Here is a 27183-nt window from a genome sequence, read left to right on the forward strand (position 1 = left end):
CTCCATTATCGAATTACATGGCGGTCTCCTCGGCGATGCTATGTCCACGCCAGGCCTCTGGCTGATAGCGACCGGCTTCTCTCTTCTGATGACCGCTGGGAGGGGGTCGAGCCCGCTGACGTCATAAACGCACCAACATAACAGCAAGAAGCACGTCGCGCAAGTGGGCCCGTCCGAATTCGGACTCGAATAGCAAAATTGCGCAGAGGTGAGGGATGTTTACCGGTCGCATTCGGTAACGAGCAAATATATCAGCCGAGTGTCGTATAGATACTAATCTTGCTACACTTTATAGCTGTATTGGATCTAACGGTAAATCGATTTTAGTGACAAGTCCGCAGAGAGTTATAATTAGTTTGTTAATAACGAGCGCAGTCCGAGTAGTCTTAGTGGCAGGCGCCGCGGCTCTAACATTCGAACCACCAGGCGCATTTTTTCCTAACTTCACCCACCTCGCAGTGTATTTTGCAGCACCAGTCGCCACACCTGCTTAGCATAAATTAATTTGGCCACAATTTACGCCCGGCTCCCGCGTTCGACCATTGTGAAACGGTGTCGAGCTGAGCTCGGAGGATTATCTTGGAGAACAGAGTCTGCCGGCTCGACGTAAATGGCCCCATTTAAAACGACAAATGGTCAAGCGGACGGGACGACCAAGACTTGTCCGGCTGGCAATCAAACCTTTCCTCCCTCTCGCAGATTTTAACAACGATTCGGAAAGGGGTAGCCTACGCCCACCTTGGCTAATTTGACTTAAATATCTTGTTGTCATATGAGAAATGGGGTAAATAATGGCCTGTGTAATTGCAGTTATCAGGTATGAGCAACTGCCGACCATTTCAGGCAAGACTTACTCCTACAGGGCAGCAAACGACGAAGTAAGAGGCTTGTGTTTCTGCTAGCGGGGTTTATAGCCTCCCTAGGGAAAGAATGCAGCCAGGCATGTTGGGCATCGCTACCACTCCGTACTGCGGGCGAGATATTGCATCTCATAACTTACTGTTGCCGCAGTAAATAACAGCGAGTGACTTAGCCGCAGTTGTAGTGGATAAGATTACGTGGATACTCCAACTTATGACACGCTAGTAATTAAGTAGAGGAACAGCTCGAGAAATTTTTATTCCGGATTCTCCCATTTAACCCAACGCGACTGAGGTGTGTCGGCGACACGGACCGAATCTCGTTTCTCCAGAATTATTATTATTCAGATCGCCTGCTCGCCTTTCTAAGCTACTTTGGTTTGACTTGTTCTGTCCGGTCCATTTGGAGAATTAAACATCGCACTATATAATTCAACGCATTACGGTCGTTATAGAAGGATACTTGTGGAATAATCCTTCGGTACGAGCGTTCTTCACGCCTTGTACGAACTGAGGAGGGCGGTAAACAAATGCTGACAGTTAGCAGAGAGCTATTAGTTGCGTGTTGAAGCCAATGTTAAATGCACGGGCATGTGTGCCCCGATCCGCACCACATTTATCACTGCATCGGCGGGGGATTCTTCAGCCCCTTCTTACTGACGAGCCCTTCTTTTTCTCTTGCTTTCAGGGAGTTTTACTACATCCAAATGGAGAAATACGCTCGGCAGTCGGTCAGCGAAGGAGTCAAAAACAATGATGATCTGAAAGTAACGCCCGATTCCGAACTTCTCAGAGTTCTAAATCTTCACTACAACCGCAACAATCATATCGAGGTGAGCGCATTTTTTCCCTTTCTTCCCCTCAATCTCGGAAATTGAATCGATTTAACCGAGTTTACTCGCTTAGTTTAATTTTCCGGCATTTTGATTTTATTCTCACGAGTTAATGTCATGTAAACGCGAATTAAAAGTGAGTGAACTTTCGAATGCATTTCCAATTATTCTATAGGAATTTTTTCTTTCTGTTTTCAGGTACCAGAACATTTTCGCCACGTCGTCGAACAAACCTTGAAGGAGTTCTTCAAGGCGATCACAGCAGGGAAAGATCAGGAGCAGTCGTGGAAGAAGTCGATCTATAAAGTCATAGCAAGAATGGATAATTCGGTTCCAGATTATTTCAAATCGCCGAATTTCTTAGAACAACTCGAATGAGGACAAGACAATGTGAATCCTTCTTAAACCAAGACTTGTGCCTTCAGTCAGTCTGTTTTTCTTTGTGTACGGTGGTTGTGGCCAGGCTAACCTTACAACCAAAAAGTGTGTTTTAGCTTTAAGAGGAAATGACAAATTTAAAAAAAAAAACAAAGCAAAAATTATATATCATTCATCGGTGATTCTTACAGGATAAACACAACTGGTTTGTCCCGGGTGAGTGCCCTAGTCATAAATGATGTAAACCTACTGTTATGTGTGTATTTATTTTGTGCACGACGAAAGTGCTAAGCACTGCTTTGTTCACTGGGACAGGAAGAAGAAAAGCGACAAAAAATATTAAGCAAAATGGCATGAACTATGCACTCTTCATGTCTCTGAAGTCAAGGGATGATATTTTTCTTATCCGCAAGACAAAAAACAAGTGCGAAAGCACCGATTCTTCTCCGTACAAAAAAATGATACATGTTGATAGAATATTATTTTGAGTATAACTGAAACCAAAAAGACAAAAAAATGCCCGAAAAGGTGAGAGATAATCAAACGTGCTACTCCGACACCCACACTCAACCCTCGCCCCATCAATCTCGTTTGTTCCCTTAGGGTGTCGGATAGGCAGGAGGCCATTTGCTAGTCACTGCCCGCTCCTCTTCACCCGTCGATGTGCGCCTAGTCAACCCTTAATTTCTATCACATATCTGGTCCCATGGGTTCTCACGTGGGACGTGCAGCTAGTACGAATGTAGTCGTTCTGCTAGGGACCATCCTCCGATGATCTATGACACTCTTTCTATTTCTCCCTATCCAGGTGTCGAAAACAATCATTTAGTCTTTCGCATGTGATACTTCATATCACCACTTATGTGATATCGCAGAAAAATGGAGGGTTTTGTTACTTTATTAGGTTCTGTCTAGCGTGGTTTTGCAGAATGTGCAACATATCCGCAAACAAGTTGGCACGCCTTTTTCTCTTGCACGTTGCCTTTATTGTGTGCCTGCACTATGGTAGTGATTAATGACGAGCGTTCTTCACTTCCTCTGGTATTTTTTCTGTTTTTCGTTTCATCAGCCTTAGCGACGCGTCTTTCTCGTGGGCAGAGAGATGGACGAATACGTCAATACAAAAACAGGCAGCCCATAAAATGGGTTTCTTCCTCCTACTGTGATTGGACTGTGCAGTTCTCTTAGTCTGCTCGCTCATTTCCCATCAACTTAACCTCATTGACGACATCCTGAATTCACTTTTCTCTGTCTGTCGTTTTGGCTCAAATACTTCCCTCGAACGAACTTCGTCTCTTAATCAATTGGCGAATCCAGACTTGGGAAGGGAAAGCTTTCGTCATTTCTCGTCTTCCAAATGAACGCTGATTATGAACAAAATAAAGATAGAAAAAACCAGTGACGGCCATTTTTACAGTTCGTGTGTGTGTACATTCCTAGCAACATTCCACATTTTTTGCAAATTCAAAAAAAAAAAAAGTACATTCCTTCTCACCCATTTTTAAAATCCAGCCTCTTTAGAAGTGGGACTGCTAAACGGGAGTGTTAAGCTCTGGTAGGCCAAGAAAGCATCAATCAGTTCTACCAGCTCTGCACAGCTCAAGTGCCTTGCCCATCAGTCCACCGATTTTCATTCATACACTGCAACCATTCGACTGTGATATTTGGCTTGTAGCGACGGGCATAACAACATTAAAAAAAAATAATAATAATAAGCAGCGAAATGTGCCTGCAGCAGAGAAATGCGGAGAGTATACTCACCTCCCGGAGCGGTTCCTCTTCTTATTTTATTCCATTCTTCCTGTCCTGTCGTCTAAATTCGGAGATGCAAATCTGTGATCCGTTCTTTGCCTCTCCCCGACTATTCGTCTCTCTCAAAGTTCTTGTTGGTCGAAGAGAAAAAGTTTAAAAATAAACAAAGAAAGAAGACGAAGAAGAAAGTCATTCCAAGAAAAAAAAAAAAAAAAAAAGACTATTTATATGTGTATTGAACCGGAATATAATTTATTGAAATTTTTTTATTTAATATGCACCTCACCATTTACTGGTTAATATATATGTATATGGTATGTCCACCTGCTGTATGTAAACTGCACACATCATCATTGGCCAAATAGAATGCTGTACAATCACCCTAGCTAGTTAAGATATCATTAATAGAAATTAGAAACAATGTACATTGCCTCTCTTTTCTATTGTGCATGAATATTATCTTCTATCCCTTTGAGAGTATCATACTCAAACCCCCATAGTATTCTTTACGGGAATACTTGAAAGAAAAAAAAGAAAAAAAAGAAAAAAAAGTCATTTAAAACTCGAAAAACGATATTTATTACTTAAAAGATCTCCCCCCCAAAATGTTTGGCAAAATTTGCATATTTTATGGAAGTATTTACTGCTATTTATTGGCAATCATTATGAAGTCAGCAACTGTTATGTAGTCCATACTGTGCATGTCTTAAACCTTGGTTCAAATAAAAACTCATTTGCAACAAAACGAAATTTGTGTCGAGATTTTTCATTAGTTAATTTTTCTTTTTCTTTTTTTTTTTTTTTTAAATTCTATTTTTATCAACGTAGATATTAAAAATCGTGTTACGAATTTCTCACAGTTCCAGTTATATAAACCGTGGCTTACGGTACTTGTTTTCGTGTCACCACCACTCGCAACCGCAAAAACACCAATACGAAGATTTTTGACATTGAGAACACGTTCTTCGCTTCCACACCCTTGACGTCAAAACGGTAAACTCGGGGTTTTAATTGCTAAAAAATATTAATTCAGAATCTACGTGAGGAAATGGAGCTGATGCAATTTCTCATTTGACGATCCAATTGAAAAAGATTTTTTCTCCCGCCAACAGGAAATACCCCGAGGGAAAAGAATCCAAGGACGACAATCTTTTGTTTGTTTGTCGCATTCGTAACGATTTAGTTACTCCGTTCGATAACGTTTAATGCAAAGAATAATATAATATAATAAATAAATAAATAAATAATAATAATAATAATAAAAACGTTGGCCAAAGAGCGAATCGATAAAACAAACCCAAAGATAGCTATTACTAAAACTTAGATTGATGAGTCAGATTTAAGCATAAAATTATCTTAAATCCATTGTTAATTATTTAGTTATCGCTTTTGCAGTTAATTATTTATTCATTTTTTCATTAAATTGATTAACTTAACCTCGTAATACTTTAAAAAAAAAACTAAAAATCTTGCTACCAATCATTAGAAAGTAGCCATTTTTCCCCCCCTCTATTTAACATAATAAAACGCTTGGTTTCTCCCTTAATCCGGGATCGCACGAGTATCATTTATAAGAATAAATATTAAAAAAAAAAAAAGATAATAATAATAATAACTCGAATTATATTTAAATTTCAAAATGTCCAACGAGCGGGTAGACCTACTTTATATCAATTAGAAATACAGTATTTCAGACGGATATCCTGATGACGATCTTGTATCACGTATAAACGAAACGGGCACAGTTTATAATCCTAAAAAAAAGAAAAAAAAACCCAATTTTTATAAGCTTTAAAACGATTTAAACTCACATTTATGTAAGTTTAAAGCGTTTGAAACGTCCGAAAAAGTTATCTTCATTTATTCACGCGATTATAATGGCACGGAAAATCGATTAAATAACTTAAATCGGCGGAACTTTAATGTTCAAGAACATTTTTATATATATATATATAAGCTTACGGAATTGTTACTTTTGATCCCGATAAAATAATATCTGTCATTAAAATCTTCAAAATTTCAAGCGAATTATGATCCCTTTTATACATTAAATATAACATGTCAATACGTAATTTTTTTTTTTATAAATAAACACGTCTTTAAACCGGTGAGAACGTTTAAAAAAAAAAGGAATTCAACTGCCAACATAATAATAAAAATAAAAAAACAATGTCATTTGTTAAATAAGTAGAGCAAAATTCTAATCTAGTTACTGGTAAAAATATTGTTAGGATTTTAAAAAGACGGGAAATAATTTATGAGCTAAGTACACGAAAATGAAACAGCTTGAATTCTTTATTCTCCTAACTTCCTGTTATACAAAATACTTAAATACAAAAGTAGATAATCCTTTTTGGAATTCTGTGCCAGTCAAAGAATCTGATCGTCCCTAACCGAATGTGTACGTGTATATATACATCCTTAAACTATGGCAACAGCGGATGTCCCAGCACCACTATAAAAGAATTAATCCATCCGACGGAAAAGCTTGTGACGTGACGTCATTGTACACAATCCTAAAAGAACGGATATTATTGCGAAAAAGAACGATTCTTGTAGTTACGGTCTTACAGTCATCGTACCGTTTCCCAGATTTAAAACATTTTCGAGATCGATTCTCGAAACAACCCATTAAAAGAAAGGAAAAAGTTCATCACAAAACACCCATTTAAAAGGAAAAACAGTGGAAAAAAAGGGGGGGGTTTTTTCTCTTGCCGATTACATCGAAATCGATTCTCGAAGGCAAGCAATATTTAAGCCTTCTAATAAACAATTTAAGGGGAAAGAAAGAGAAACTGTTATATGTTTTTATTAACTAATTAACCACCTAATTTTATATATATATATATATATATATATATTCTATGTAGAAAATACTCAATCCATACAAATGCAAAGGCAGTTAAAACAGTTTTATAAATTCAAATAGATATTAGGGAATTAAATCAATTGTTTTAATTAATTCTTGTGTTAAATAATTTATGAGGGAATATACATTGTTAAGAAATTATTAAGAAATGCTTGGAAATTGTTCGAGTTAACGGTGATAAATTATATACGTTGAGGTCGAACCGTCGAGTCTTTCCGTACGAAAAGAATTATTAGAAAAATGATCAATTTCTGCGTATTAAGAATTGTTACGTCTTTTTTAAAATGTTTTTAACATTTCAAAACTCTATATTATATTTTTACCTTTATGAATTAATAATAATACCATTTTTTTATTAAATACATCTCTAATTCTTGATGGTTTTAANACTCGTACAACATGGAATTCATATAATACTGAATTATCAACAGTGTTATAGAGGGGTATATACATTTTTTCATTGCCTCTTCTTTGTACTATTTGTGATTTAAACTTTGTTGGCGAAATTAATTTTTTAGATGCGAAAGAGGTTAAAAAAAAAACAAGTCAATTCCTCAATTTTTGAACGTAAATAAACGATTTAAATTGATTTCGTATAAGATTTATTCCGTAAACAAGTTATTTTTTTATATCAGAAAAAGTCAATAAAAAAAAAAAAATAAGCAACAAAACCGTTATTTTTCTGTCGCCAGTTTCGATATTAGGGATGGCAAAAGAGTTCCGTTTCTAAGACAAATGATTAAACGAGTTCAAAAAGGTAGTAAAAGAGTTCCGTTTCTATGATTAAACGTTTATGTAACAGTTAAAATATATTCAATTTTTATTATATTATCGGCGGATAAGTTGCTTATTGTAACCAATGGAACGTGGAGGAGGGGTGAGGAAGACAGCTTTAAATTAAACAAAAAATAATTAACTGTATATACATATCATTAAGGGAGAATAAATTAAGGAAATTCGAAGTAAAAATTGATAAGAGGAAGAGGGGGGAAAAAGAGAATTTGAAATAAACAGGAACACGAAAAAGAAGAAATTAATAATCAGAAAAGATTAAGCGATTTCTCCAACGGCAATGAGAAAGAATAAGATTAAGTTCCCCCCTTCTTTTTTTTTTTTTGTTCCTTATTTAATCGATAATACAGTAAGTCCCAAAAGGCCTATTATCGGAAGCAAAGTGCCAGCCAGAAAAGAAATAACGTTCATGATTTATCAATTAGCTCGAGATAAATCTATAAGTTCGGTTTTTTCCCCCTCCCCTTACCTCGAATTTTTAAATCAGGAAGCGCCAACTTTGACTTTTTAATTGTTTTGTAAAGATTTATTAGGAATTTTATACGTATTCTTGTCCTTTTTTTTAATAGGAAAAAAAATGAGGATGGTAGAAAAATTAAACAGAAAAGGTACGTTTTTTTTTTTTTCTGTATTATTGAATATATTTAAATATACGGAAAATTCTTTAAAATCGATAGGACTAAGCCGAAAAAGGGTAAGAAGGAAATAGTCAGAACGCCTGTTTAACTGGAAATGGTGATCATTTGCTCCTTGACATTTCGAATCCGTATCGAAAGGAAAAGATGGCGGTCGTTGGATGATAAACTATTAATACTTAAACAATATATAAATCATAGTTATTTTCTCTTCTATCTTTCTCTTATGTAAAGCTTCTATTTTTAAATTTTGCAACATTATTTCCGACTTTATATCATTATGTAACGCGAGCCTATCTAAAAATAAGCAACAAAATAATAAAAAAAAATTAATGCCAATCAATTTGAAGTTTAAACGAGACACCCCTTTGTTAATTTTACGCGCATAAATCGTCACTTCTAAAAATATAAACATTTTTACTTTTTTTTTCCCCCTCCCCTTTTCCTCTTCTCGCTTATATAAAATGGAACGAACTCATTAAATGAAAGTCACATTTTTGTTTTCGTTTTATATATATATATATATATATATGCCTTATTTCGAGTGTCCACTCAATTTAGCTTCTCGTTTGTAACAGGTTCATTTCGTCGCCGTGATTTGATCGGCTCTCCTCCGACCCTTGGAGCCATATCACGTGACCGATCCTTCTCGAAAACTGCTTAGTAATCCTACACCTTAACGGATCGTNAACGGATTGTGTTTAAAAATATAGCCCAAAATTAGATAATAATAATAATAATAATAATAATAATAATCACAAGCCCCGATTGAAAATCTGTGTTAAGGATACAAAAAAAAAAAGAAAAAAAACTTAAGATGAAGAGCAAAAAATATAAAATTCGTGCCAAAAAAACAAGCTAGTATCTTCTCAGATACGTCAAACAATCTACGATTATCGTTAACTTTAACGTTAAATATTTTATTAATTTATCTTTAAATACGTTTACATCAATTTTATAATGAAATTAAATACGTTTACGAATTAATTAATTTTTTTTTTTTTAAATCGTAAAAACTGTTTTACTGTTGTTTACATTCGAAAAATTCTATACTAAATACACTAAATCTTCGTTTAATTTTAATCAATCAGATCAGAAACATCTATTGTTCTTCATATCTAAACATTTCATGTGACTGAAATATCGCACGTTTATAAAGAAAGAAAAGAAAAAAAAAAAACTTTATCCGTTTTTAAATTATAAATAAGATATTAAGTAATTATTTCTGTATAATTTAAATTTTATATTTTATTAATAATACTTTAATTACATTTTTCAATAGAATGAAATATCCGCTTAGAATTATCGGTATATATATATATATAAATGTCAAATCTCTTCCTTTGTGACGTGATGATGATCGTCACTAAATTAACTCGAAAATTTAAAAAAAAAAAAAGGATTTGAAAGGAAAATTTTGAGTGAATTTTTCTTTTATCACCTTTTTATTAGATCATATTGACAAGATTAGAATATGACAATACCTATTGATGATCGGAGTAAGTTTCATAAGTCATCCTTATGTTAGTTTTTTTTTTTATAATAAACTTCCTTATCAACTTTTATAACAATAGAGAGATAAAACCGTATGACACCAGATTAATAAATAAACATATTTCGAATGACATTATATATATATATATAAAACAAGAGAAAATAATTCTTTAGAAAGAGGATAGATAGAGCGACGTTAATTTTATATGTTTTGATTAACCGATTGATGAATCTACGACTTCTTAAATCTATTAATAAATATTATTAAATGTAATAAAACCGCTTATCTTTAATTACAACTTTATAAAGCGTCAAAACTGATGACTTGCATATTTTATGTCTCGAACGTATGAATAGAAACTGTTTCGGTTATTGCGCTACGTTGCGTATAATGACGCATATAAACTCGACCGCAAAATGACCATGAATAATTTTTAATCACATTAAATTTAACCTTTTTTTTTTTTATTTATTTAAATACGTGATTGGGTTTTTGGTTTTCCTTTTTTTTTTTTATCGGGGGGAGGGAGGTTTTGTGTAATGTTTTCGTAATCGCTTACATCTTGTGTTTATGTTTACATCACATTCGCGATCCTTCTTTATGAGCAATCGCGTTAAAATAATAATAATAAAAAACCCATAACTTGTCTTAGAGAAATTACCTTAAATGGTACGAAACGAAAGCGAAAATTCTTTAATTTTAAATTAATTTGTTAAGATAGGGATAATTTCTTTTAATAAAAGAAATCTTATACGGTAAGGGGGAAGAAAGAAAAGAAAAGAAAAAAACCCCATACTTTATAAGATTTTTAAGCTAAAATGTCTCCTTTATAGTAACGAAAATATGTTCTTTTTTCTACTGTAAAGGGCTTAATTGATGAATACAAAAGTTATATTTCTATTCGCCCCAATCGTTATATTGTAACGAATAATGTTAACAATTTCAATAAGATTACTAGAAAAATACCTAAGAAAAATAATTTTTTTTTTCTGCTGGTAGAAACGATTTAAAATTTAGGTCGTATAATTAGAGATTCGAGTCTGTTTTCTTAATTGTATTTTAAAATTTAATCACTTGTCGAGTTAGACCTGTTTAAATCTGTTTAAATTTATGTCAATCCATATTACATTTCTTTCTTTTTTTTTAATATACAAAAGACAAAAAGGAAGGAAAAATAAAAAGAATTTACTGGGTAACGTTTTCATTTACTGTTATAATTCTGTATAATAATATCAACAATACAAAGAGACTTTGGTTTATATCTAGGAATTAATATCTTGCATATCGAGTTGAGTTTAGATAAGAATAAGAAAGCAAAATAAGGAGTGCAGCAATACTTAAATATAGTTTTATATATAAAAATATTCTCATAAGAATGTTTTAAAATTCTATTCGAAGAGAGGAGGAGGGAGGAGAAAAAAAATGTAGTGTTTTTTTTTTATATTTTTTTCTTAAGAAAAATTGTCATTTTTTTAAAGAATATTTCGAGAAATAATTCTTTTTTTTTTTTCGAGTAAATAATAAAGGGAACAAAAATGTTTATAGATTAATTCTTGACACGTAAAATTTCTAGAATTGAATTTAAATGTAATTAAATGTTTAAGATAAGATGAAACTAATTCTAGGCCTCTTAAATCATATGGTTGTTCAGCCGATGAAATTATTTGGTCAGGTATATGAAATTTAGCAATTATATTCCTGAGATCGTTAGAAATGGCAATATCTTAGCAAATTAACATTACATTAAAATAAATAAACAGCGTAAAAGATCATTAAATCAATTTAATCTTAGATGTAATTTTATAATGTTTTATCGATTCTTATTTCGATTTCGTATCGAACTAATAAAATTATTTCTCGTTTAAATGTCAAGAAATTCGTAAAAAAAAAATCCCTATTACGTCATTTTCTTGGAATTTTTCTCACGTGTGACGTTTAAAAAATTTCTACAACCGTATTTTTATATAAGAATTAAGCTTATAAAATCGTAATTTAATTAATTAATCGACCGAAACGAATTAAAAAAAAAAAAAAAGAATTTAGTTTTTCTATTCGCCTAGTGTATTTTAAATCTTGTTTATTGACAAATCATAAAGTACAAACTATTGTTTACATATAAATAATTCGTCTTAGAGTCGATGTAATTCATTTATTTTACGACCGTGTCACGTTTTACTCAAACGATAAAAACCAAAGAAATAATCATAATTAAAAACCGTTCTTGGAACTTATTCAACTTCTGTGAATTATTATGTATATTCAGTTATATTTTCTTATTCTTAAAGGTCGATAAAACAGCGTAGACATTAAAAAAAAAAATAAAGAGAAAAAGAGATTAACCTTTGAACGTTTTAGATTGCAACGCAAGAACGAACTTCCTTATCTGATTCCAAACGGATATTGACTTTAGTAAAGTAGCCTATATCTACATTTCCCGACTCCATATTTATATATTACGACATTTTCCCGTTTAAAAAAAATTAAATCGTGAAGAGATTAATAATAATAATAATAATAAATAAATAAATAAAAATAATTCGTTCGTGTTTTTTTAATAATTTCTAATTATTTTCTAAAAGTTCGTTGAGAATTGAAACGAAGATGGAGCGTAAGAACGAAGAAGACGTTACGTTTCGTAGTTAAAACAATGACGCAATGCTCAACCGCAAATGAAACTTCATCGTTGAATACGCGTCGACGAGTCGGAAAACGAAAACCGATCTCCTAACTTGTGACGTCATCTTAGCTCCACCTATACGGTTTCCTGACCACGCCTTCTCGTCCGTCTTTCTTTGGTGTGGGAACGGAGTCGCGCCTGTCAAGTTTCCGTCCTGTTTCAACGCTCCGAGAACTTTTAACGCGTTGAAAATGTCAAAAGATTACGGAAAAAACGACGTAAAAATCCGATTTTTTTTTTATATTTATTTATTTAAACGTTTTATAATTAAAAAGAATTATATATATTAAACAATAGAGATACGCGTTTCGGTGCCGCCATAAGTGAATTTTTAATTAAAACGTGGCTTTAATAAATTATTAATCGTTATATTTCGTTTATATGTACGCAATTGTAATTGTAATAATGTGTAAAAGTGTGTGTACGTAACCTGAATATAGTACAGTACAGTACAATATACACACACGTGTGGTTTGGGAAATGAGAATTAAACGCCTATCTCTTATCTTCTATAAAAATCTTAACGCATTACTGATTATAATTATAATTTATTTATAAAGTTTCTTTAATAATTTATTTATTTTTCTTAAATTATTGTAAAATCGTTTACCGAAATCGTAATGTCGGAAAATATATAATACTTTCCTTTATTAAATATATAATGTTGTAAACTAAATTAATATTTGTTTTTATTTTATTTTTAGAATATTTATTATTTTAAATGCTAAAAATGTTTCAATTAAGTTAAACGTTTTAAATACTAAATCGCTATCGAATGTCTCTTCGGAAATTATTTTTCGATACTTTATCGCATATGGCGCCATCTTCCGACTATCATTAATACTAACTATCGAAATTTTAAAGTACTGTATATATAACATTTTCTGTAACAAAAGTTAAACGGTATATTATTTATATTACGTTATAGCTATTATAATTTTTTTAACAATAATTTACACGTTTTTTTTAAAAATATAATTTTATTTCATATATTTCTTTAGATTATTAATGAACAATTTTAGATTTATAATAAAAATAAAATATACAATTTCGTTATTTATAAAAGTTTTCAGTAGGAGTTTTTTTAGTTTCGTAGTTTTTTCAACTTTTTTCGTTTTTTTTTCGCAGTTCCGTTACCGGTTAAAATAAATAAATAAATAAAATAATAATATAATAACGGTTTGAAAATGTTTCGGATATTTGCGCAGTTTTATATTCTGTAAAAGAAAGCAACGCTTTATAATTATTATTACTTTTATTGCTATAAGTAATTGTTAATTAATTGCTATTTCTTTTTAAATTATCTAGAAAATGTTTAAAAATCGAAAAATATGATCAATTGTTTGCTCATTTTCACTTTCCAGATGGCGCTAATTTCCCAATCTCTTGTTTACGTTGCTAAGAAACGAAGTTAATCGTTAGGCTTAACGTATCTTTCGACGTAGAGTTGAGAAAAACGCAAAAAATGGAGTCGTAATCCTCCGAATCAATCGGAAAGTAAACCAAAGAATGGCAAGAGTTGTGCTGAAGTCATTAGAGGGTGGACCTAAAGCTGTTGTGATCCCGGCTGGCAAAACTGTCATCGGACGTGGTCCCTTGTTGGGGGTAAGCCATCTTGGTTGAAAGCGAATCGGTTCTTTTCGTTCCCCCCTCATTCAAAAAGGTTTTTCACTAAAGTGGGAAATAAAACGTATATATAAAAAAAAATCCTTTGGCAATTTCTCTGCCGAAACGGAAGATGGCGAAACAACAATCTTATTATAATTGATGTGCGCAAATACAAAATAGAAACAAACAGCATGGTGTACTTGTGAACAATCATTTGATTTTGCTTTAAAATTCTAATATAAAAATAAAGGATAAAACATGTATTACAAATGTATATATATATATAAAAGAATAGTTAATTATAAATTAAAACTCAAAACTACATATGAGAAAAATATATATATATATATATATATTCTATGTAGAAAATACTCAATCCATACAAATGCAAAGGCAGTTAAAACAGTTTTATAAATTCAAATAGATATTAGGGAATTAAATCAATTGTTTTAATTAATTCTTGTGTTAAATAATTTATGAGGGAATATACATTGTTAAGAAATTATTAAGAAATGCTTGGAAATTGTTCGAGTTAACGGTGATAAATTATATACGTTGAGGTCGAACCGTCGAGTCTTTCCGTACGAAAAGAATTATTAGAAAAATGATCAATTTCTGCGTATTAAGAATTGTTACGTCTTTTTTAAAATGTTTTTAACATTTCAAAACTCTATATTATATTTTTACCTTTATGAATTAATAATAATACCATTTTTTTATTAAATACATCTCTAATTCTTGATGGTTTTAAAATATATCGGTTAAACTGTATTACCGTGAACTTGCTATTTAAACGGCCAATTCTGCAGTGTTAATACTTTAAATGTCGAAATAATTTATAAGTGCCGATTTTTAATTTCTTACATTGTTTCGTATTATAACATAGAGTTTTATTTAAGCTATTTTCAAAAGCTGAAATTTAGATATCATTTCTGTTTGGTTTTATATTTATATTAAGCAGTGTTTAAATTATAATTTTTGTTGGAAATTTTTAAATGGGAAACTATTTTTAATGTTTTAATGTAATGTATATTTTAAATATAATTGTTCACTCTTAATTTATCTGACTTGATTTTCTGCAAATAGGTTGACGTATATTCGTGCTCCTGACAGATTCGAGTTCTAAGCTAATTCGTTCGTCTTTACTATATGCTGTTGTCAGTTAGCTTTATATAAAATGGATAGGTCATCTCAATTGAGCAAAATGAGTTATATTAAGCATATTGAAGAAACAAATGAATTCATTGTTCCTGTTAGTTGCTGATTTGTATTATTTTAACATGTTAATAAGCTTATTAATAGTTAGTAATTATTATAATATCTTTTCATACAATAAATAGATACTAAACGTAGATAATAACCAGCATCACCATTCCTTAATTAACATCAAACTAACTCTACTATTAAACTAAATATTTATTAATGTGACGTAGAATCCAAAAAAGCGGTTGATAAATATTTAGATGAATAGATAATAGTTAAAAGATCACTGGAACAATTACATAAAGTTATAAAAATAATTGGATATTTAAAATATTTGTTACTTCTGACTAAATTGTGATATTTTAAATTTTGAAATGTTTTCATTTAGTGAAAAGTTCATTTAAATTTCAATTTTCTGTTTAGCTCTAAAATGAAAAAAATATTCAAATTTTTTAGAAATTNAATTTGTGCCGAAGTTGTAATCATTTTCTATATATATTCAGATTTTTATTTTCGGATTGAAAAAAAAAAAATTGTAAATTAAAGCTGTTCGATATTAGAAATAAAGTTAGAAAACCGTTGGAAAACAGCGTTAGTAATCCCTTTCATCATTTGAGGATCAAAAATCAGATTATAAAGTTTTGTTTCTTGTCATATATTTTTCAACTGTTGTCAACGTGGACAGGTATTGTAATCCACCACCTCCTGCATCTAACTCCTCAAATCTTTGCTATCATTTTTGTGTCGTTCTCGAATGCTTGCAATACGATGAAGTATAATAGTCTTTTCTATCTTATTTCTTTGATCAATCAGTGCAGGAAGTAGATATGTTTTGTTCGACAGTGAACACCTGATACACTAACTCAACTGCAGATCAATATCGTGTCTGCTTTTGTTGCCGTTATGTTTACGTCTTTTTTTTTTTTTTAATCAGTAGTAACGTTATGTAGGTATTTAAATTTGACTATCTGCTTTCTGTTCAGCAAATTAAACTTTTTTTTTTAATCAGTAGTACTTTTGTTGTAATCAGTTTATAATTTAATTTGATTTTTAGACAACTTCAAATAATTATTTTCATTTAGGGATTTTTTAAGATGTGAGAACAAGATTTTGATCTTTTTTCCTTTTGTTAGTGGTATTTTATAATAACAATCCATGAAACTTTTTTATAACGGTGTTGTCTCCGTAACAAACTTCACAAACGTTTTCGACTTCCACCGAGGTCTGCTTCAGGTAATGACTAAACGATGTCTCCCCTTGATCATTGGAACGATGACGCCCGAGATGTAAATAATTGTGCATATCGTGTTCCACCCCTCTGCTTGTCCCAGTTCGAATTCTTCGAACAAGTACCTCCACGCTTGCGCGATCGTTTCTTCGTCTTTAAAGTTGATGCAGGTGCCCCCAATGTTGGATTTATAAATCTCCCAGGCCTGGGACAAGCGGAGGGGTGAAACATGATACGCACAATTATTTACATCTCGGGGGTCATCGTTCCAATGGTCAAGGGGAGACATCGTTTAGTCACGACCTAAAGCAGACCTCGATGGAGGTTGAAAACGTTCGTGAAGTTTGTTATGGAGACAACACTGTTTTAAAAAGGTTTCATGGATTGTTATTACTCAACGCAGTGTTAAGTTATTAGAAGTCATTTTGTGGTATTTTATAATTTTAACATATATTCACTACTCACATCAAAATCTATATTTGCTTATCCATTAATTTAAATAATTTAATATTGGCTAAATGGATTTTAATATCATTTCTTTATAAGAACAAAAAACACTAATAAAAATTTTTTTATGCTTTATTAAATTTGTTTAATATTTACAACTGAAGAAATTTAACAATTTAATGTAATATTAAAAGAATATAACTTTCTTTACAGGTTAAAATATATTTAAATTTTGAACAAAATGATTTATTTAGATATTAATTGTTAATTTCTTAATTGATTCATATTTATTAATATAGCATATTATCTACTTTTATGAAACATTTATCAATAAACAGCAAACACTAAACACTCCAGAATCACTTGGTTTATTGTTTAATGATTTCTACATTACTATTTTCATGTTACTACACGCAATCATATATAGATTACATGTAGCAGCATCTAATACATTGAAAATGGATGACACAGTGTGTGTTGCAGTGCATCCATTTTACTGCATTTTCAAACTGAGAAGGAGATTTAAGCTCATACATAGATCATGTATATGAAATTGACTAAAAGATATATGATTAAGATACATAAATATTTCTAAAAGAATTTATTGAAAAAAATTGTAAAATTTGAAAGTGAATAATAGATAAAAATATTGAAAAAATATAGATAAATTGCTATAAGAATACTGGTTTTATATCAATAATTAATTTATTTCAAATTCACATACATTATAGATAATATTTTTAATTATATTAAGTTTTACATATAATAGTCTATAAAAAAGTTACATGGTTATTTGTTTTAATTCTGAATTTCTGATATACATTGTGTATTATTTTATTTGTTTAAAGCATGCTCAAATAATGATTGGAAAATGCAATTTAATCTAGAATATAATTCATTACAGAAAATTGTTTGGTTAAATCCAAGGAAAATGTTCATTTGTATAATTATAATAGAATTAAACAACGAAATGAATGAAACTTGGCATCATTGTGAAAAATTACATGAAATACTTCTTGTTTAAGGAAATTAAACCTAAATTTATTAAAAACTATGATGTTTTCAATTCAACTTGGGCTGTCTTTAGTACATTAAAAGCAAACAGAATACAGAATTAAAAACTCAAACATATACATTTAAAATTACAGAATGTTTTAATTGTTTTAGTTCTGTATTCTATATTTTTGATGTGTTGAAGATGGTTCAAGTTGAGTTGAAAATGTTACATCTTTAATAAATTTAGAGTTGATTTCCTTAATCAAGTAGTATTTCATTTAATTTATTAATAAAAAAATTATTATATTCTGAATAAATGTCTTCAACTTGTTTATCAAATTCTCTGAAGATTATATGCCAAAAAAATACCAAAATAGAATAAGATAAAAAAATCAAATGCTTCACAAAGATTTGAAAAGAAAATTAAATCAAGTGCTAAACTATAAATAAAACAGTTATATCAAATTATATAAACACAAATAAAATTTGTAATAAAAGATGAATTATACAAAAGAATAATAATTAAAATAACTTAGTTTTAAAATAATTATCATAAACAAACGCTTTCAACTTGTTTAATGAGTTGAAAATGTTTGTTCATAATATAATAACTTTTTCACTGATAAGATGTTTGATTCTGTTTATTGCTCAGCTAATATGTAATCTTGACTAATGTTTTCATCTCAACTATAACCTACATACTCTTTAATATGATTATAAATAAATGTTATTAAAAGTAAAACAAATATACAATGACAAATAATAATAATAGCATATAATGAATATATATGAAATGATCATTCTCTGTTGTACTAATAAATAGCAGGTTTAACATTTTCTTTACTCTGTTAAAGATGCAATTCTAGATAGATTTGAAGGTTTTAGCCCCAAATGACAAAATATACCAATTATATCATTTAGAATAATTGAATAATGATGTTTCTTAATTTAGTTACATTTTCAAAAGGTCTTTCATTATATTTAAGACATGGATGTCAGGACGAGAGATTTGTGGTCTTGTGAAAAATTTTTCGAGAAATAATAATGGTGCCAAATTGAGATCTAAATGTTAACAGTATAAAAATTTCAGATTTCAATAAATAATCAGGTCTCTGCATTAAAATGCATTATTGGAAGAAAATTTGCATTTAAAGCATTAACACAATATTCATGACAGAAAATTTTTTAATAGAGAAAGTTAGTAAAATTTAAAACAGCTACAAAACAAAAAACATCAAATAAATTAAAATGCTTGATTGTTTAAAGTTTATTTTTCTTTGCACTATATTAAGTTATGCTGAGGTTTTTCTTCTGAAAATAAGTGATAATGTTTAAAAGTACTTAGAAATTTTATTCTAATAAAACACTTTAAGTTTTCATAGTACGCCATTCTGTTGTCCTAAAGCCATTGATGGGGAAAGCATGGATTTCTGGTTTATTCAGCATAATAATCTTTTTTCTTCAGATTTGGATGTTATTTGTAACTAAAATTTTCATATGATAGACAAACATTGTAACATTGTAGATGTTTTGAATTAATTTTTTTGTTTGTTGTTTCACCATTCCATTCATATATATGTATATGTATAAATATATATATAAATGATTTGCTATAAATGGTGCAAATAAATATATTTTCCTTTTGTAAGCAATATTTTTAACATAGTTCATTGATTATGAAAAAAATCATTATGACATTTATTGCACTTTAAAGGTGAATAATTTTTGATTTTTTGTGTGTTGGCTATATATCTGTCTATATATATATATATACACACAGTAAAACTCCCTAACTCTAATACTCTAATGTCTGTAACTCAATTATTTCTTTAACTTGAAAAAAAATGAAGCACTTGGGTAAGTCTCAGTGGAATAGCATAGGAATTTAACATCTCCAACTTGAATTTTTTAACTCAAATTTTCTCTAAGTTGAAGTTTTTCGTGGTTCCCCATATGTTACTTTTAACTTCCTTGACTACAATTTTAATATTTATTTTATCCAGCGTGATCCTAATTATCGGATTTTCATGAAATTTTCAGACAGTATCTACTCTTCAACATCAATTTTCAGATACCATTCTAGTCCAAAGCAAGAGGGTCTCGCTTTATCTCAACAAGATGTACCTGCAAAATTATTCAATTCCATTAGTTACATTGGACAGTTTGCTGAAAGGCATTATATGGGGTGTTAAAAAAACTATCAAAGATTCTTTATATAATGCAAGAGAAGTAAAAGTACAGAACTGTTCAGAATTGGCATTTTTTACTCTATTGTTTTCTAATTCGAATCATCTGTAAGTCTTCCTGTTCCTTGGCGCTTTGAGTTAGAGAAGTTTTACTGTATATATATTTGACATATAATAAATAATAAAATATATGTATATATTTGACATATCTTCATAACAAAATTCAAATAATTGAGTACTATTTTCATTTCTTACTTAAGGATTTGATAATTTGAGAAAAGCTTCTCAGCTGACTTAGTTGTAATATTTAACATAAATCTAATGCTAGCGAGACAACAGATTGAAGAGTTTTCTTCTTTCTGCTGAATAAGTGTATCATCATGATGAACATTTCTCCTACTAACAAAATAAAGGAAAAAAATTGTGATCATCTTACATTTCAGAACAAATGAAGATGACATCTGTGTTATATATAATTTCTTTGCATTGATGTATTCTTTTTATTTTTTCTATCATTTGTCAAGTAATATTTTAGATATTCAATTACTTCAACCTTTTTGTATCAGCTCTTCATTTAGTATTAAACAATATAACAATTAATAAATATCTGATTGCTTTTAAAAAGTCATACAATGAAAATTGATGATAAATGTTTTTAGAACATTCAGATCTCAACATCAGATTGAACTTTGAAAATCAACATAAAGATTTAGTTTAAATAAAACAATTCTTGAATTAGGATTCAAATTTAAAGTTTATGATTATTATTAATTTTTTTTTTTTAAGTTTGGATCTTATTTGATTAACATAGTAAAGAGATTTTTATATTATATTTTTATTTTTGTCTATCTGTTATTTTTATACTATTTGAAAATTAAAAAGTGTGAATTGTATTTGAAAAAATTTGTTCCAAAAACAGTTTTAAATTTGTATTCTGATTCAAGAATGTTTTGTTCTAACAATCAGGTCTTAATGTTAAGTTTCAAGGTTTAATTTGACCAAAGATTTCAAAATTGTTAATTTTTTCTTGGCTGACTTCTTAAGAGTTATACAATGAAAATGAATATTCATTAATTATAAACATTAGCGAGGTTGCGGCCGAAGTTTCATCTCTAAAACATCGAACACCAAGCGCTGCTTACTTGTAAGCGGCGCTCGACATTTGACATTGATGTTTTAGAGATGAAAACTTCGGCTTCAACCTCGCTATTTAAATTTTTTCCATTTTTAATATATCATTATCTGTTTTAATGTCTATGTGATTGTTAACCTGTGATCACATTCAAACAATAGCTGTGATTTTCTGTGATTACTAGTTTTTTTATGGGCATTTTTTTGCCAGATTTATTTACTTAGCTCTGCTTCCATGATATTCTCATGCTTTATGCTAGCCATCTAACTTATGGTTGAAAAAAATTCTTTCCACTTATCACAAATCCTAAAAAACTGCTATGGAAATTAGCCACCTTGCATATGTGATTGCAAACAATTTTTTTTCATACAGTTACATGCATCTGCACTGATTTTCTGCTCTGACATCATTTTTGGTGATCTAGAATCATCAAAAGTGATGTCAAGACAGTCTCTCATAATTGTTGCATGAGGTAGTCACAATGTCAGGGACGTTTGTCAGTTATTCATGATATAATGATGTAGTGGTCTGCAAGTTGTTACAACCTTGAATTCTTGTCTCTGTAAGGTAGCGCGGGGGTGCTGTCTTCCTAACCTTCAACAATTTAAATGTTTCATGGCTTTATTTCATTCTCAAATCATAGAAGAAAATCATTTTCTCATTCTTCAAAGAAACAGCTCAGCCCTCCCATCATTTATTTACAGCTGAACTTGTTTCACTTTAGCCCACACTATCACTTCCTATGAGAACTCTTGAAAGGAAATTGTTCTATAAACAAAACAGCATCTTGTAAACTAAACAACATACAACATTGAAATTTGGCATGTGCAGAGAAAACATATAAAATAATTTTTCAGACTTATCAAATTTCAGGAACAGTAATTACATACAGCATAATCACAAATGAAAAATTAGCAGAAAATCACTATCTTACACATATTAAAAAAAAAAAACGTGATTACAGGTTAATTTGATTATTTATTGTACTTTTGTGTATTTTAAATTTATAATTCACTTCTTATATGTATAATCCATAATTTTTGCACAGCTGTGAAGGTTTTCTAAACACTTAATCATGCTCATTTTCATTTTCCATTAATTTATTGATTTTATCTTTATTAATTTTAGATCATAAAAATCAATATTTGTTAAAAGGAGATGGTCAAAAAAATCTTATGGTTTGACCTTATCAAAAGCTTTTTCAAAATCAATAAAGCATACATAGAACCAATTGTTATAAAGTATTAACATTTTCAGTTGTATTAATGCTCATACCTTCTAGGTATAAATCACAGTTGATTTTTAAGTATTTCTAGTATATCTGAAATGTTTATTAAAACAATATATAGCAAAGAAACATGATTTGTCAGAAAAGACATTTCAAAATTTTGACATTCTGCTCTATTTAAGACTTTTGGACCTTCCAGACCTAGAAGTTCACACACCCCTCCCAGGAAATATTCTGTTCATTTATGAAAATGCATCATTATTGAGGATGTGGAGGTGATGGAAATCAGGAAGAGAAAAGTTTTATGTTATTGGTTTTACAACAAAGGGGTTTATATGAAATTCAAGAATTATTGAGGAGGTTATGTGAAAAGATTTTGCACATAGTAAAATCACTGACCTTGAAGTTCATACAGTATTGGCAACAGTGACCATCCCGTCAAACCCTGTAATTTTCTACCAGCAAAGACTGTTTTACATTGTGGCAAATGAGTGCGCCAGCATACAACAGGTCCAAACATCAGTCTTTTGTACTGCCAAATATAAGAAAGTCAGTACTATCTCTCAAAATCAGCAAAAACATTTAGCAGGTATCCCAATAAGAGAAATTGGGAGAAATCTCTCCATTCCTAAATCCTCAGTCCTGTCCTTCCTTAAGCAACATTGTGCTAAGAAATGGCAGACATTTTTAACTCTTACCACATTTTTGTTTGGTCTCCATTATTTGTCAGGCTTATTCTGGGATATCTGGTTGCTGTGAGGAACAGGACTTGACTATCAGGGTTAAATTGTTTGAAAATTTAAATGCTTATGAAACGAAACCTTTAAATATTAAATTCATTTTGACATGTTGATATGCTTAGAAAATTGTTTCCCATTATACAAAGTTAAATTTTTTGGAAATTGGATGCATTTATTTTTATTTTTGTGATATTCAGAATTGTATATATCAGTTTATTTTAAATTGAATGAAGGATGTAAGTGATAAAACTTGTCTGATGTATCGTTAAATGTAAGATTCATAACACTTTATTCATACATAATGTATAAAATAGCCATCTAATGTATTTGGCTTGAATGTTTTGTACAGAATACAATCCCAAGTTAACTTGGGCTTAGCACTTTCTCATATTCCCTGCATAGTATCTCAAGTATTCTTGTTACAGTACATTGTATGACCAATGGGCTATGTTTGTAACAATACAATTGTGTTTCCAAAGCATTTGGAGAAGAAAGGTTGTGTCAAACTTGCATTGATTGTATTGAAATGGATAGAAAGGATTATTTCGGTTTCTTAGTAAAACTGAAATCAGTGATATAACCTGGCAGTTAATCTTTTGATCTGTCTACAAATGAAGAGGAAAGTGTAGATGGCAGTGAAACAAATTTATCTCAAGTGTGGAGCATGATGTCTGCACAACTTCCATTTCACCTGCTTGTTCTTGATTTTTCATTTTTTTTATCAATCCTGGTCCCATCATTCACTATTGGGATGATGTGCTGCAAATATTTGAATACTATTTTGACAACAGTTTTCTGGAATCCAATACAAAAGAAGACTTTAAAATATCTTGATCTAGTGCATCTATCTTGGATCCTAAGATCGTTTTTTCCCAACACATGAGGAAATTCAAATTTTTCTTTGTGCTTTCACTCATGAAAAGTGTTATATAGAAGCTGAAATTGCTTTTGTATTGATCTCACTGGACAAGCACTGCAACTTTGTTTTTTAATCAAGTCAGGTTAAACAAAAGATTCAGTTAGATCAAAAAATATCTACACTTTCTAGTAATGAGGAGTATAATTCCTCAAATAACACATGCTCTAAGCTAAATAAGATTTGTCTAGTATACTAGTACTTAAAGAATAAATTTCAATCTTCTTGCATAACCAAAAAAGACATTACTGTGGATTAGAGTTTTCTTTACAAAGGTTGGGTGGTTGGCTTCAGTATATCCTGTTGAAAAGAAAGAGATTTGGAATAACATTTTAGATGCCATGTGAATCTATTAATGGATATATGTGGTCCCTAATTATTTACTCTGGGAAAGGCATAAAGATTGACACAGAGTATGCAAATTTTTCTGTCTTCACAAGTGTTTTTGAATCTTGAAACCACTCCTTAAGAAAGAATATTGTTTGACCATAGATAATTTTTACATATCCGCAGCTGGCAGATCTACTTTTGAATTCTGCAGATCTGTAAGGAACAGTGAAAATAATATGCAAAGAGATGTCTCTCTCCCTCAAAAATTGCAGGTTGCAGAAGGGAGAAATTTCTGCATGAAAAAGAGAAAAAGTCTCTGCTTTATGACAAAGGGATAAAAAGGATGAGATCCTTCTCTCAGCAGACCACAAACTTGGTGGAAACTGAAAAATGAAAAAAAGTAATAGTCATGGACTATAACAACACAAATGAGAAGCAACAATTGTGTTGATCAGCATATGTTGATATACCCACTCCCCAGGAAGCAAGGAAAAAATTATTATAAAAAAGTTTTTTTTTTCATTTCCTGGAAATTGTTGAGTGGAATTCCTTTATTCTCTAGCTGTCACTAAGAAGGATTTTCTAGAATTTAAGTTTAGTAGAAAGAGTTATTGAGAAAAGCAAGGAATGTATTATTTCTCTGAAACCGAGTCTGCCAAGAAAGAACCTCCACTCACTTTGACTGATGGAATGATTTTTTCCTGAAATCATTCCACCAACTGAAAAGAACAATTCCACAAGAATATGTAGAACATGTTCTAAGAAGGAAAACCTGCTAGGTAAGTGCATAGGATGAGAAACATGGTAAAACATTTGGTGTACTCTATTTTTTGTTTTCTTTTTATACAACTTTTGTTGTTAATAAGACTTTTATTGTTAATGGAGGCTGGTAACCTCTGGTCTACAGACTTTACATGTACAATTTAAAATGAATAAATATTGTTTTCAGTGTAAGTTTTCATTGTATGCAATGCTATGATTCAAGAATTATTACACCCAAATAATATATAATAATTTCACGTTATTATATGTATGAATGTTCACTAGTAATACAGGTATACCTCGACTTACGTCGTTTTGAGTTACGTCGTTCCCGATTATACGTCGTTTATCAAAAAAGTATACGAAAAAATAAAAATCAAGTTTAAGTCATTTTATTCGACTTTACGTCCGTCCGCCACAAATATTGAAGTCGTAATATCACTAGAAAAGCGTTTAAAGCACATAAAATCATATTAAAATATATACATTTACAAGTATGTACTGTATTTACAGTACAGTACATGCATTCGTAAATTTAGATTACTTTTTTTTGTACGCTATTAAAAACTAAAATTTATTTTTTGTAAGCTTAAAATAGGTTCTTATTAACCATATATTATTAAAAATGCATTAATAAATAAAATACAGAACTGGGAATAGTAATTTGTGGTTTAGCCTAGTGTCAAGTAGATTGGGAGACAAGTAAGTTCGACTTACGTCGTTTTTCGACTTAAGTCGTTTTCCTGGAACCAATTACCGACGTAAGGCGAGGTATACCTGTATATGTTTATTTAACTTATCAATGCTTTTGCACTATTTTCAATACATGGTCTTTGTAATTGCTTCCATATTTTTCTTTTGTGCTTGAGTGAGAATAATCATGTAGACCCATCCTTATCTACTTAGCCTATTTAAAAAAAATGGTAATTATTATTAATCAGAGTTTTATTTCAAATAGACATTGAAAAAATTATAAAAATTTGGGCCACTTTTGAACATATTTGAGGAAAAAAATAGGTATATTAGGGAGTTAATACATTATATATATTAAACTCATAAAATTTTAAATTATATAAAAATAATTTTTTTAGTTATTAACTTGTTTTTTGCAGTGTGGAGATAAAAAAGTATCTCGTAAACATGCTGTATTAGAAGTTACTGAATCTGGAGATGTTTATTTAACTCCTGTAAGTAAACTTTTAAGTTTAAAGGTAAACGTATGTGATTTTTAAACTTAGATATATGTTCTTAAAAGTTACATTTCTAAAATCTTAAATTTTTATATTAAAAATATATTACATTTAATAATTTAAGTATCAGTATATAATATAATGGCTAGCAATTTATATCTATTACATTATATAAAGTTACTATTTTTTTAATTATTTTAAAAAAGCAACAGAATTACTGTTTTTTTTTTTAATTATTATTCTAATGAGCTTTTCATTTTACCAAAATAGTGAAAAACAGGTTCTTATTTTAAAAAAATAGTGATGATAAAATACCAATTAACCATATTACATTTAACAATTAAGTTTCAGAACTATTGGAATTTAAAGAAACCACATGTTAGAATGAAAAAATCATTTAATATGATGTAATTCTAAGCTCTGAAAGTTATTTCTCTTGATGTACTTGGAGACAAAATTGTCTTTTACTCATCAGGCTACAAGAGGAATTTGTGTAGTAAAACAAGTCAAACAACTTTACTTATGACAGATTTCATCTTGAACCAATTTTGAGCTGATTTTGGCCAATCTCGTGTCTAAAGAGTTAAAGTAATCACAAGAAGCTGACACTTTTGTACTCACTTATGGAACTATCAAAAATATTTTTTAAAGTCATTTAAATTTATTGCTTCTAATTTTTTGGTTGTATTGCTTTTAATATCTTTCATATCCTTAGTTTGGCTTTCTTCCAATGCTGATATGATTTTTTACTGTATGAGAAAGAAATTGAGAATAATGGAAATAATCTTTACTTTTAGTCTCATACTAGGGGTTTTGTAGCTTTGATGATTTTATTTGTTTGTAAACAAAGATAATTAAAAATAATGTTGTTGTTAATCTGTAAAAATGGTTTGTAAACAATTTAATATAAAACTAACAAGAACAAA

General features: G+C 30.1%; 2 protein-coding genes across 11 annotated transcripts in view; both read left to right on the forward strand.

The window, feature by feature from the left end:
• Positions 1-4413, forward strand: part of LOC111642184 (homeobox protein prospero-like) — a 48439-nt gene extending 44026 nt beyond the window's left edge. For all 10 annotated transcript variants that reach the window (XM_023388478.1, XM_023388487.1, XM_023388479.1 and 7 more), the window contains 2 exons: positions 1549-1693; positions 1892-4413. In XM_023388478.1, the coding sequence (XP_023244246.1) occupies positions 1549-1693; positions 1892-2071 (325 nt within the window). In that variant the 3' untranslated portion in view covers positions 2072-4413. The remainder of the gene's footprint in view (positions 1-1548; positions 1694-1891) is intronic.
• A 9244-nt stretch (positions 4414-13657) lies between these two features.
• Positions 13658-27183, forward strand: part of LOC111642186 (aprataxin and PNK-like factor) — a 38476-nt gene continuing 24950 nt past the window's right edge. Inside the window, exons 1-2 of the mRNA XM_023388488.1 lie at positions 13658-13896; positions 26180-26254. Of these exons, the coding sequence (XP_023244256.1) occupies positions 13801-13896; positions 26180-26254 (171 nt within the window). The 5' untranslated portion in view covers positions 13658-13800. The remainder of the gene's footprint in view (positions 13897-26179; positions 26255-27183) is intronic.

This window comes from Centruroides sculpturatus, unplaced genomic scaffold, assembly GCF_000671375.1.
Source record: "Centruroides sculpturatus isolate CEXI.00-Female unplaced genomic scaffold, Cexi_2.0 scaffold1645, whole genome shotgun sequence".
NCBI lineage: Eukaryota > Metazoa > Arthropoda > Arachnida > Scorpiones > Buthidae > Centruroides > Centruroides sculpturatus.